Here is a 13,467-nt window from a genome sequence, read left to right on the forward strand (position 1 = left end):
TGTATTGCCATCTTTTATTGCACTTTGTAAGCAGATGCTGTACAGGAGCTGTGCAGGGACATTATTCCTCAGTGTGACACAACGACCATAGCAGGACTAGTACATCCAAAATTAAATAACTCCTGGTCACAACGGAATACACTCACGATTAGTTCGCTTTTTATCAAAATAAAATCCAAAATATAAGTCCCACAATTTCATCGAGAAAGCTATGAGAAGTATGACAATTATCTACAAGGTTACATGAAGAGGAGCAGGTGGAGGGTGACAAGAATAACCTTAAAAAATGATGCAGAGGAGTCATTTTCATATGTGGAATCTGCTACAGTACACTATATACAAACATGAACATTACAGGTTGTTCTTTCTCTCTTACATGCAGTAAGTTATTGTGATAGTTTGTGTTCTCTTTGTGGTGTACCATACTGTAGTTTTAGACTGAATCTAAGTTGTTGTTACTGGTTTGTAAGTCTCTTTCTCTCATTTTAGGAGGAAACAACAACAGGAGCAGGTAAACAGTCTTCTCCCTCAGTGGCTGTCATGGCAAAAATCATTATACATCATTTAACCCACAATCAACGCTCTCACTTATTCACTCACTCACACTCACACATTTATAAGTGATATGATACATTTTCTAAAACTTTAAAGCAGACCCCAATACAGTACAGAACACTGACACATCAAAAATGTACAAGAGGAAGCCAATCCTGTGGATCCTGTTTACACAAAGTCAGTAGGAAATCAAACCAAAGATCGCTTGGTCTTTCAAAGTCCATCCAGTCCTTGGAAGAGTGGTGAGTAGAACTTTGTTTTATTCTGCTTCATTTTGTAAGATTTATTTGAACAAAACTGCTCAGTTTCTCAGTGAGGTTTGGCCTGGGAGCGTCGTTGTCGCTAACTCTTCCCCATTTTGGCGATAAGCTCATCACAGATCTTCGTCAGCTCCTCGATCTCCTTGTTCTGCCAAAATAAGCGTTGAAAGAATAATCATATGCCTTGTAGATGGTTCTTACCTCAAATTGAAAATAAAAGGCAATCAAGTGTTCACTGTTTGGGCAGGTCAGTTTAAATCACTTTTAACTACATAGACTATATAGACAAAAAGTATTTGGATTCAGGTGTTTACATCAGACCCATTGCCACAGGTGTATAAAATCAAGCACCTAGCCATGCAGTCTCCATTCACAAACATTGAGCTCTTCAGAACGACCCATTTTGTATCACAAATAACTTCAAGCGTGGTACTGTGATGGATGCCGCCTTTGCAATAAAACAGTTTAACAAATTGACAAAACAATAGTAAAAGAGGGCAAAAAGGTTTAAAAAGGTGGCAAAAATGGGTTTAGATTTGCAAGAATATGTTGAAAGTGACAAAATGGTGGGAAAAATAGGTTACAAGTGGCAAAAAGTGCAAATTCCCAAGGTACACCAAGACTTGGCTCAAGGCACACTAGTGTGCCACACTATTTGAGAACCACTGCTCTACAGAATGAATGAGAACAAATTCTCACAAAACTCTCCACAATCTTGTGGATAGCCTTCCAAAAGAATAGAGGCTGTTAAAGGTGCAAAAGGAAGCCCAACTCTATATGAAAGTACATGTATTTGAATACAATGTCATTACAGTCCCTGTTGGTGTAATGGTCAGCCGGCTGAATACATTTGTCCACGTAGTGAATCTTTGTTTAAAAGGCTTCAGTTTCACCCATGATGTCTTGTCTATTCAAATTGATTGTGTTACTTAAATACTGGTGTAGGTTTGCATTTGGACAGTTTTTTAAGAAATCACATTTTCTGTAGGTAATCTTTCTAGCACATTTTAAAATTCTGCTCTTTTCCATTTGAAACAGTTTAATGTGTCTTTTTTCTTCTGTCTTTGATAAAGACTTGATGTTTTGGATACAGTTCTTCTTTTATAGATGGAGCTGAGATTATGACATGAACTTAACCAAGGAAAAAAGAACGTGTTATGGATCGAAAAGGAAATAAGAGGACAATAAAAAGGTAAATGTTTGATAAACAATGTGCAGATGACTTTTAACTTGTCCACTAAACTTTGAGTTATTTTTGCATAGAAATTAGGCATCAAGGAGCAGTGGTGGACTTATTTGAAATCACTGTGGCAGCAGTGGATTAATCAAAGAATGCCAGAAGACCATTAAAAAAACAACTTTACGCTGCTATCCAGCAAAAGGAGACACAACTGACTGTTAGCATCAGGGGGGAATTTAATTTTGACCCAGGGAGGTTTTGGGTTTTGTGCAATAATTTTGTTTCTGTGTGTAAAGTAATATAATGTAAGCATCCAAAATAAAACTAGGATGTTTGGAAATGCTGTGTTAAAAATGACTTACTCTGTTTAACACTTGGGAAATACTTTAAAAAAAATGCTTTTATACGGGGGGCTAGTTTTAAAAATCTGACATATTTTGGAGATTTTTGATGGTGAACAAACACTGTAAAGAATGGATTTTATGCACAGTTTTATAAATGAGATCCCAGGACTCTTCAGGCAGAGAATTACACCCACCTTTTGCTCCAAAGTGCGCTCCAAAGAGTCCACCTTCATCTGCTCCTTCCTTAAGCTGGCCTGGTAGGCAGCCTGCTCCTGCTTTGCTTTGGCTCGCACCTGAGCAATCTCTGAATTCGCCCTGGAATCAAACAAGTGATACAATAAGAACCCAAAAACCTCTCTAGGTCTGGAAAGTCATGAAAGCAAAAACTCAGGACTGAATATCAACACTATTCATTGTTTTAAATGGAGCAGATATAATCTATAGAAACAGCCAATATCCATACATCCATACAAAGACGAGGCAATTAGAGTGATTATAAACTCACTTGTCTAGTTTCTCTTCTGCGTGGATCTTCAGGGCTTGGTAGCGCTGTTCCTCCTTACGGACCCTGGACAGATACTCCTGAGCGCATTTCTTCAACACCTCTTCATTCTAAACACATTTAAAAACACTTTAATTACTTGCCTGAAGAGGTGTTAAGATGTGGTTTTGAAGATTTACAAGGACGATCTCGCTAAAGACACTCATTAGATGTGAATAATTAGTGTCACCTTTCTGTAGCCCTCCAGAACATCTTTCATCTTCTCATAACGTCTGAAGAGGTCAGCCAGAGACTTTTCCACCGAGTTGAGGTCGGCAAGCGCCTGGTCCTTCTCCATGATCAGCTGCTGGATGGTGTGATGGGAGAGAGACTTTTCCTTCTGGTCATCCTCTGATGAACACACAGATACAGCAGATCAGAATATCAGACTGTGCGAAGTACATATGCCCTAAGGGGACAAAAATTCATACATCTTATGTCACCATTTTCCTGTAATTACAGGTAATATCTGGTTGTTTTCTCAAGATCTAAACTTGCTTATTTCAGTATCCCAAGATCACCTTGCAGGTTTTCTGCAAGAAAACTCCCAAGGACAACTCTGGTTTATCCATGATTATAGGTCCATTTCAAATAACAAGGTCAGTAAGTCAGGATCTCAAGAAAACAACTTAAATAGGTCAGAGTTGAATCAGATGTATGGATTTGTGTCCTCTTGTGGCTTCTGTACTAAAGAATCAGCTGTTGTTGGATTACAAAAACACATACAACCATTATTTTTACAACATTTCAAAATGAAATTATGGGTTAACATGGTTTACTACCATTTATTCTCCACTATATGAGATTATCTAGTGAACCAATGCAGCATGCAAACAGAACACAGAATGATGGGGAAATATAAAACATTTTAGGTATCTGGTCTTTTCTTGAGTATTAATTTTTCTAATCATTTTCAAACACTGCACATTTTTCACCATTATCTGTGCTTACTGCTTTTGCATTTTAAAAACTGGCACATAACTTGAAGAGTGCATAAAGCATAGAATAATTCCACGGAGACAAAGCTCTTTTGCCTTAAGTGACTTCTAGATCCGTCAGTATTACACTGCAAGGCCCCCCCCCCCGCTTTCCCTTTCCTCTCTTGTCATGAGCTTAGATGTCCAACCTGCTTAGCGTGCTAATTCTGAAGGAGGGACTTTTGCTTCAGTCTGCGCTGCAGAAACAAAGGGCAGATGTGCATGTGAAAGTGTTTTTTTTTTTTTTTCAGAGTAAACTGTATGCGCATCAAAAGAACCCCTATTGACTTTTCCACATTGTCACATACTGGGAATGGTTAAGCTTCTAACTGTTTAAAATCAAATAATATATAAAATGACATTTTTTGGAACAAGGAATTATTATTAGGGTCCCAACCTCTGACTTTAGAGCAAGGACCTACCAAATTCCAAAGATGATTGTGATTACACTTTCCATTTTTCCTTGGACTTTTGAGGGCCTGGACATGCTCCTACAATCAACCAGGTTCTAAAAAATGGCTGACTTCCTGTTCAGATTTCACCATGATGATATATACACTATGGGGACAAAAGTATCTGGCCGCCTGACCATTACACCAACAGGGACTGTATTGGCATTGTAATTAAATACATATACTTTAATATGGAGTTGGTCGCTCCACAAGATTTTGGAGTGTTTCTGTGGAAATTTGTGCCCATTCATTCTGTAGAGCATTTGTGAGGTCAGGCACTGATGTTGGACGAGAAGGCCTGGCCTGCAATCTCCATTCCAGTACATTCCAATGGTGATTGATGAGTTGAGGTCAGGGCTCTGGGCGGGATAGCCAAGTTCTTCCAAACTGAACTCATCAAACCATGTCTTTATAGTCATGTTGGAATAGGAAGGGGCCTTTCCCAAACTGTTGCCATAAAGTTGAAGCATTCATTAAGATTGCCCTCCACTAGATCTCCATCTCCGAACCACTCTATTTGATGCTTGGCAAAGGAATTGATGTGAGGCTTGCAAGCTGCTGCTCGGCCTCAGAAAGCCATTCCATGAAGCTCTCGCTGCAGTTTTGTGCCTACATTAATGCCAGTGGAAGTTCAAAATTCTTAAGCTGTCGAATCAGCAGTGTTGGTGACTTTTACAGACCATGCACCTTAGCAGTCATTGACCCTCTGTGATTTAACGTGGTCTTCTGCTTTGTGGCTGAGTTGCTGTTGTTCCTAAACGCTTCCACTGTCTAATATCACTTACAGTTGACTGTGGAATATCCAGCAAGGCTGAAATTTCAACAACAGTCTTATTGTAAAGGTGGCATTCGTCACAGTACCATGCTTGAAGTCACTGAGCTCTTCAGAAAGACCTGTTTTGTGGCTAGGTGCTTGATTTTATACACCTGTGGCAACACGTCTGATTGAAACACCTGAATTCAAAAATTAACAGGTGTGGCTAAATACTTTTGTCCATTTAGTGTACATATATAATTGTTTCAAGATGCTTGATATGTCTTCCAAATCTCTCATTTCAAGGTTAAATGTCTTCCATTTTGAAAAACTGTTCACAGGAGTTACTAAGCTAATTCAACATGCCCATGTCTAAGACCAATATAAACCTAAATCAATAAAATGACCCAAACCCTTATGTAGTCTTTGGGTGAACATGAGCTGCCCTAATCTTTATGTTCTTCATTTTTTGTTTAGCATCTGCTGAAAATGTAGAATACAGGGTTTAAAACTGAGCTGTAAATGGGACACAACTCTGTAATGTCTTGTAATGAAACGTTGGACCACTGATACTCTATCTCGGCTGTCCTGTAAACCGATGAGGGCTGGGCACTTTGTGTGCATGACACGTAAATAAAACTGTCAACCGTCATTACTGGGGAACATTATTCACTATTTTGTTGAGGTCAGTTACACAAAACCCCAATTAAATGTGTCTAAATTGAAAGCTGTAACAGGAAAAATTTAGAAAGGTTGATCAAATTTGTATTACTTTACATTAAAATCCGAAGAATTAAAAAAAAAAGCACAGCTGACAATAAAACGTAAGAAAAAGTCCCTGCATACATTTGATATAAATACACACTAAAACAGTGTTCACAAACAGGATGAAATGCAACAAAATGCACAAAGAAATGTCGTTGGATGAGATGAAGAGAGAGAGAGTACATCTGTTCCCTCTCTGACGGACGGATGGAAAGATGTGAGCTGAAATAGGTGAAGGACAACGCCGCATTACTCACCTGGCATGCCTGTCAGGGTTATCAAAGAGTGAGGGGCAAAGATGGGAGCAGAACAGAAAAGAAGGGAGTGTGTTAAGTCAAGCTGGGAGGGCAGGACGGGTGAGAGAGCCGAGTGTTAGACAGAAGCAGAGACAGATTGTTCCTTTATGTGACGGTGTTTTAATGAGAGTCAGAAATGAAATTAAAGACAGCTGCAGAAATCAAATTTTTAGGATGTCCAGGGCTGGTGGAGTGAATGACAGCAGGCATTATGCAGATAGTGAACCTGCTGTGGGCTTTAATGAGCCCAGAGAAGCTGGACGAAGACATCGAGGTTCAGGTCAGATCAATCAAACATGACGCCAAGCGAAAAGCAAAGCTAGCTTGTGTAAGAGGATTGAAAAATTACACCCAATTCAGTGTTACACACACACTTCTCTATGGGTTGTTTTGCTCAGTTTGCAAATCAAAGAGTGTAGCAAACACTAGTTGCAGAGAAGGAGTGAAAATAACCATATGTGCTGCAAACTCAGAGGTTTCTAGAACCTGGGACAAATACTCAGCTTTTCTGGCATTGAAGACTCACCTATCATCTGCGCAATCGTCTTCTCATACTCGGCAACAATTCTCCTGTGGAGAAGAAAATGAATATCATTAGAATCAAGACAGTTTGTCATGAAACAACAAATCATTTAAGGGTAAAAATGCCTCTGAAACAATGTTCTTGTTCTTACAAACATCTTCACCCATGAAAATACCTGAATTATCTACATGCCGATTTGTCTATTTCTTTGTTTGTTAGCAAGTGAGTTTGCGGTAATTCTGCAAGGAACATCTGCTATTAGGCATATTAAATTCCTTTTTTTTTTTCTTAAGATTTTTTTGGGGCTTTTAGTGCCTTTATTCAATAGAGGAGGACAGTTTATAGAGTTGGAAACGGTAAAGAGAGTGGGGGGAGATATGCAGTAAAGGGCCACACGCTGGATTCGAACCTGGGCCACCCACGTACATGGGTAGCACCTTAGGCCACTGGGCCTAACAAATTCATCCAGTGGGTAGTTGATTAGGTCGTGCTCCACATGTTAAAAGACCACAGTCCTTGTGATGACATGACAGTTTGGCTGGGACAGAAGCCACATAAACTTCACTGACACATTTCTGTATCTACTTTGTGTTTTTCAGCTCCAGCTGCCTTGATGTGCGGGTATCCACTCTAATACTTCCTTTGTATTATCACTGGTGGTGGGGTAGCATATTACAGAGGTATCTGTTAGAGTACTCAGATAACGTAACTCATATGCATTAGACATGCAACTCAAGTCTAATGTTGTCACCTCTTCATAAAAATCCTCACTGAAAAAGCTACGATTAACCACCATGAAACTTTGTTAACTATAACTTATTTATCTTTGTTCAGAACTACAACAGTGATTATGTAACTGTGCTCACTACTCACTATGTAACACACTAAGATAACAAGTTACTTTAAAAATCAGAGCTACATAACACTGATTATCACACACCTGCTGTGTTCACTCGCAAGGCCGGTTATAGGAAAGGATTTGATTGGCTGAGCAGAGTTATGTGTGAAGATTTTGGACAAATTAATTGATTGGTGACCTTCCTGGCAGCTGAAACTGTTATAACAGAGACAAGAAAAGCTGGGCTGCTAAGAGTATGGGACCATAAATGATCAAAAACAGCGCTGTTAATATGGGAAGCACTCATTCAAATAACACTGGGCCCAGAAGGCAAGGCAACCAGGTCTGGATTCAGACTATGGCCTGTCATTTGGTGAAGAGTGCTCCAAATGTTCTCCATATTCTGTTTTTAATTAACTTTTGAATAATAAGTCCCTTATTAACAAACTCAAAATGCCTTTATTTTATATTTTGCTATAGCTGTAATTATATGGCTGTATTGTTAATCATCTTTGCATTCCTTAATTAATCTGCACGTTGTATCAAGTTTCTGTTTTGAGTCTTGCTTCCAGCGATTTCTCTGCTTTCCAAGCCAACAACTGTCTCAGTCCAATAGGAAGCCTTGCTTCGGTAAAAGCAGGTTGCCAGGGGTAAGAGGATTGATTAGCCGTGCCTGCCCTTTGGCTTCTTAGCTCCTCCTTATCCTGAGCCCAATCAGTCAAATGATGTAAGCTCTTTCTTATCCACACTAACTGAGCCCCAGACAGCTGGCCCACACCCACCACCTGCTGACAGAAAACAAGGTTTCAGTACCAAGCATCTCCTCCTCCATGAACCTGAATTAGTCATCGTTTGTTGGACACAAATTGATCATCTGTCCACATTAATATAAACAGCCTTAATCCAGTATCTGAGCTCTTTTCAGGCAGCAGGTGGCGTATAATCTATGTAAAAGACATTTTAATTCTTACTTGTTTTCTAATTTAACTCTCAAAGTTAAAGAGTATCATGACAGCTCAGTCTAACCCTCGCCTCTCCAGCACACTCATGCAAAATGTAAGCAAGTCTCCCTCAGCTGCACAGGTGACCCTTAAATTGACTTAAACCATTAAGCGGTTAAACAGCGATCATAGGACGAGTCTTAAAAAAGACTGTGAGCATTAAGACTGAATACAATTGAACACAAATGCATCCAGGTGTTTAACGTTCTGCTGTGTAAAGGCGACACCTTGCTGTGATGACACAGCGTTACTTCTTACCTCATCTCCACCACCTCCTGTCGGCTGTCTTCATACTTCCTCTGCCACTCCAGCACTTCTTTCTCCTTTGACACGATCTGAGAGGAGGAAAAACACCAGCATGGTCACTATGACATGTTTAACTAACTAGAAATGTTACAAAGCTAAGTTTAAGATGCAATATTCAGATTAAAAAAGTAACTACTTTAACATAAGAACATTACAAAATTATTTTTTGGAACCTACTACTTTTATTTACTCTTTTTCTATGGAGCAATTTGTACAGAAACGTCATATCCATATGTTATATCCATAAACCACAACTACTTAGAAATCCATATATTTTGTGATTTTCCTTAAAAATCAGATATTTGTGTTGTTCGGTGCTACATGAGTAAATAAGTGAATATATTTGTATCTGGATTTTTTTTTTTTTTTACATTTATATCGAGGAACTGGGACTACTTGATTATGTGAAAAATCATAAACACAATCATTTTGATGATATTGACATCAAAACTAGTCAACACAATAACTGATTAATTTCACAGCATCTGGCTATCATCGAATTTATCTCAATTTAACATTTTTAACCTGTTAACATCCAGGACACTTGAAGGGCATTAAAACTTTGTTTTTCTTAAAAAGAGGAGGATGATATCTAAACAACTCAACTAAATCCAACATCACTTAACTCAACCCAACCAAACTTCCCTCATCTCAGCCAAAGCAAACATAACTAAACATAACCAAACTAAACTCAACTCAACTCAACCAAACTCCTCTCATCTCAACCAAAGCAAACTAAACTAAATCCAACTCAACTTAACGCAACCCAACCAAACTCCTCTCATCTCAACCAAAACAAACATAACTAAACCAAACAAAAATCAACCAAACTAAACTAAACTAAACTAAAATAAATCCAACCTAACTTAACTCGACCCAGTCAAACTCATCTCAACCAGAGCAAGCATAACTAAACCAAACTAAACTAAACTAAACTAAACTAAACTAAACTAAACTAAACTAAACTAAACTAAACTAAACTAAACTAAACTAAACCCAACTCAGCTTAACTCAACCAACCAACTTCCTCTTTCCTCAACCAACGCAATCCAAACTAAGTCTTGGTAAGTGACACCTTTAACACTTAAATATTTTCAAAACCTTAAAAATCAATTTTATTGTGTTTTAGTAAGTTTTAAACAATCTGCTCTTCTCCTTTCATGTTGTTGCATCTGTTTTACATTTTTTTATCTTAACAGATGTCTCCATCTTGATGTCTGCAAATAAATCCATAACAACAAATGGAGCTCAGAGGAAGTTCAAGCAGGAAGACAGTTTCTCCTTCCTTCATTAGTCACCACTTATTCATAACTTTCCCTTCTTACATTCTTTTCTCTACCTGCTCTGATCTAATCACCTGTAATATTTTAAGTCTGTCGTTCTTTCTTCCACTGTCAGCCTGTCATTTCAGTATGGCTGTGCAACCCTCCTCTACCCCAGCCACCTCCATTCAGAAAGGTACAGAAAGGTATTTTTAATGTCTTTGAATGCTGACACCAGGTTGTGAATCTGAAAAAGCCCTTTTAGATGTTTTTTACAGCAGAAATTCCCAGTGAGTGGTGCATTTGACTGTTAAATTAGATTTTTTCAGCAAAAAAAAAAATGTTCTCAGAGCACAGGACAAGATCAGCGATGAGATATAAGATGCTACTTTATCCACCAAAACCAAAATTTCCTCATTGAAGCTTCAACTTTATTTCGAGTTTACGTTAATATGACCCAACTAGGTTAACTTTGTTGTTGGGTTTCTGATCTTCTGTTTCCTCTGAGGTACAATAATTTTGCTTGGTTTGACATAGCATTTTATAAATTTGGGATTTTAAAAATAAAGACTGAAATGATAAAGAGAAGAATTTTTGGGGTACCTCCTCTCGTGCGATTTCCAGTGAGTGGTCCAGCTCTTTGGGTAGGTGGGGGCTCTCCCCTTCGATGTAACTGGAGTTTGTGGTCCGAGCATACAAGGAGTTCTTGGACACGCCGCTCTCTGTGGGTGAGGTCAGGTCTCTGTGCTGCTTCCAGGAGACAAAAGAGAGGAGGGACATGAAAGGAAACATAATCAGTGAAAAATCAGACAGAGCTTCAGACAGGACAGACATGTCCTCCACAGGATCCCTGAACCAAATCACAGGGCAGCATCAAACTCTTTTTAAAAAGTACCACACAGCAAAATCAGTATGTAAATGAGGCAGGCTAGTGATGCTCCTGAAGACTCGGTCAGCCGCCACATGATTGGATGAAACCGTCTTCATAGCCACAGTATAAGCCAAGTAATTTGGCTGATGCTGCCCCCAGCTGAGCGCTCATGATCTGCGGCTCACTGCAGGAGCTCGGATATGACTGGGTCCAGGCAAGAGGCAGAGGGAAAGGAGGGCAGCAGCTGATATGGGGAAAACTGGGAGGGGAGAGCGGGGAGTGGGCAGCATCAGAAACTGATGTTAGTTTCATGTTAAAGCAGATTAAAACAGAAAACTCATCTTACCTTTTGTGGCAAGAATCATAGTTTCAACTGCAAGATGGTACATTTTCCCCAATCTTTTACAAGTTTTAAGACTACGGCTTGAAATAAGAAAAAAATCATTAGAGCTGGACTGTTAACATATTTGCACAAAGAGACACTGAAAACCAAATATGCATGTTTACATGCAAAAGGGTGACCATCCCAGTTTGACCAGGGATTTCCCATTTCAACCTTCAACCACACTTATATATCCCAGAGTCAGTCCCATTTCTATCTTTTATCCCTACCCCTCGATTTTGAGTGTCCCCTTGCCCTGTGAAATAGAGTTAGAAGGGGCAGTGGTGAAATCTTCTCAAACAAAATGGGATGACCCTTAAAGTTCCAGATACTCCATCCACAGTCATTAACAGCATTTACGTAAAGAGACACCACCAGAAAACCAGACTTTTCTTCTACCAGCAGTTTTTAAAAAAATGCTAGAAATCAAATGCATCAAAAGAACATTAAATTATGTTATCAGGTTTAAAGGGCCTTTTAGCCGTCACCCTTTTAGCTCAGGTTCCTCCCTTTTCTCTTGATCATTGCTGAAATGTTTCTACATCTTGGTTAGAGTCCACCTGTGGTAAATGAAGTTGACTAGGCATGATTTGGAAAGGCACACACCTCTCCACAGAAGGCCTCACAGCTGACAATGCATAACGGAGCAAACACCAAGCCATGAGGTCAAAGGAACTGCCTGCAGAACTCAGAGACAGGATTGTTGCAAGGAACAGATCTGGGGAAGGCCACAAAAAAATTTCTGCCACACTGAAGGCCACAGCCATTTTAAAAGCGCTAATACAATTGGTGGGTACAGGTAGTACAGCATACCACTGATACAGGAAGTATAACTGTTACAACCCAATTTGCATGAGATGTGATCTTTATAGTTATTATTTTTTATCTGCTGAGTTATTTCGCATTCTGTTGAAAGGTAAACTGATGAAAACTACAATTGTCCCATGGGCTCATATGGGTAGGTTTGCAGTAAAATGCATGCTCCTAGTGTTCCCCACACTCTGATGGTACCTGGGTTAGCCACCCAAACATTTTTGCTGACCATTTTTTTCTTTTCTAAAATATTGGTACATAGCCACCATTGCAAGAGACATCCACTTATACTTTCCTCCCATAAATGAGGTCTCCTGGTGCCCCTTTTGGAGGATGGAATACGGCCACCCTAAATTGGACAAAGTTAAATTACTCGATGATTAAAACTGGACTTTTAACATGTGAAGACATTAGTACAACTTTTCTTCTATGTATACAGCTCTACTGGATCAAAATGGACCTTAGCGTTCGGTGCACTTGTCACAATAGCTGTGCTAGTCTTTAACCTGGAAGTTGGACAGCATAGCTAGCCTTTGTTGTTTACCAGAAGTTAGAGGGTAGTGTGCATTACATACATTCCAAAAAGTAGAGAACAGAATAAATGTGAAATGTATACAGCTGTAAAATTTTCCATGGTTTTACTGTTTCACAAACAACCAGTTAGCTGCTTGTTAACTCAACTGGGAGGAGGCCCAGCAGTTACTAGATGCATATTTAAACATATCAACTATGACCAAAACAGCCAGTGAGAAGGTTTTATCAACATTAGATTCTTGCACAAAACTTTACATTTAAATGCAAATCAGTCCTCATTGTTGTAACTATTTTGGGCTAAAACTCTGAGAGGGGTTTAGTCATCCTTAGGAGAGCTGGATTAAGGAAAGATTTGATTAAGTCGTGGGGGGTACACCAGGGACAAGTAGACTGATATCCACTAGTAAGTGGAGAAGAGAGTTAAGTCTTTGGAACAATAATTTCTGTTAGTTCATTAAGGGTTCAGACTGGTTAGGTTTGTTACCGGGGATAAACTCCTTTGTTATTAGTCAGATCCTGATGGGCTTACCTCCCACCTCAGGTTTATACATTAAATGTATCCAAATAAAATTATCCAAAGCTTACTTCGAGGTCACTTTTCTGAAGTGACTTTTGCTCAGAGGTCTGTCCAGAAGAGAAATGCTGCAGGAAATCCTTACAAAATGCCTGCACCATGAATTGAAGAAAAAGAGAAAAAAATAAAATGCACCCTTATTGGATGGCTGCTTCTTCAGGTTAAGTGGATAAACTGTGCTTACAAGTCTGACAGAAAAGCAACCTTAACCAAATTTCCCAGATTGAATGTCAGATAAT

At 39.1% G+C, this 13,467-nt stretch overlaps 1 protein-coding gene across 12 annotated transcripts in view; it reads right to left on the minus strand.

Annotated features, from left to right (window-relative positions):
• Positions 1-13,467, minus strand: part of tacc2 (transforming, acidic coiled-coil containing protein 2) — a 130,298-nt gene continuing 116,831 nt past the window's right edge. For 6 of the 12 annotated variants that reach the window (XM_041788690.1, XM_041788698.1, XM_041788693.1 and 3 more), the window contains 9 exons: positions 13,240-13,320; positions 10,658-10,801; positions 8,745-8,821; positions 6,651-6,694; positions 6,086-6,094; positions 3,071-3,231; positions 2,845-2,951; positions 2,534-2,654; positions 1-963 (listed from right to left, as the gene is read on the minus strand). In XM_041788690.1, the coding sequence (XP_041644624.1) occupies positions 898-963; positions 2,534-2,654; positions 2,845-2,951; positions 3,071-3,231; positions 6,086-6,094; positions 6,651-6,694; positions 8,745-8,821; positions 10,658-10,801; positions 13,240-13,320 (810 nt within the window). In that variant the 3' untranslated portion in view covers positions 1-897. The remainder of the gene's footprint in view (positions 964-2,533; positions 2,655-2,844; positions 2,952-3,070; positions 3,232-6,085; positions 6,095-6,650; positions 6,695-8,744; positions 8,822-10,657; positions 10,802-13,239; positions 13,321-13,467) is intronic. The other 6 variants (XM_041788699.1, XM_041788697.1, XM_041788696.1 and 3 more) reach the window with 2 other exon arrangements.

This window comes from Cheilinus undulatus, linkage group 6, assembly GCF_018320785.1.
Source record: "Cheilinus undulatus linkage group 6, ASM1832078v1, whole genome shotgun sequence".
Taxonomy (NCBI): domain Eukaryota; kingdom Metazoa; phylum Chordata; class Actinopteri; order Labriformes; family Labridae; genus Cheilinus; species Cheilinus undulatus.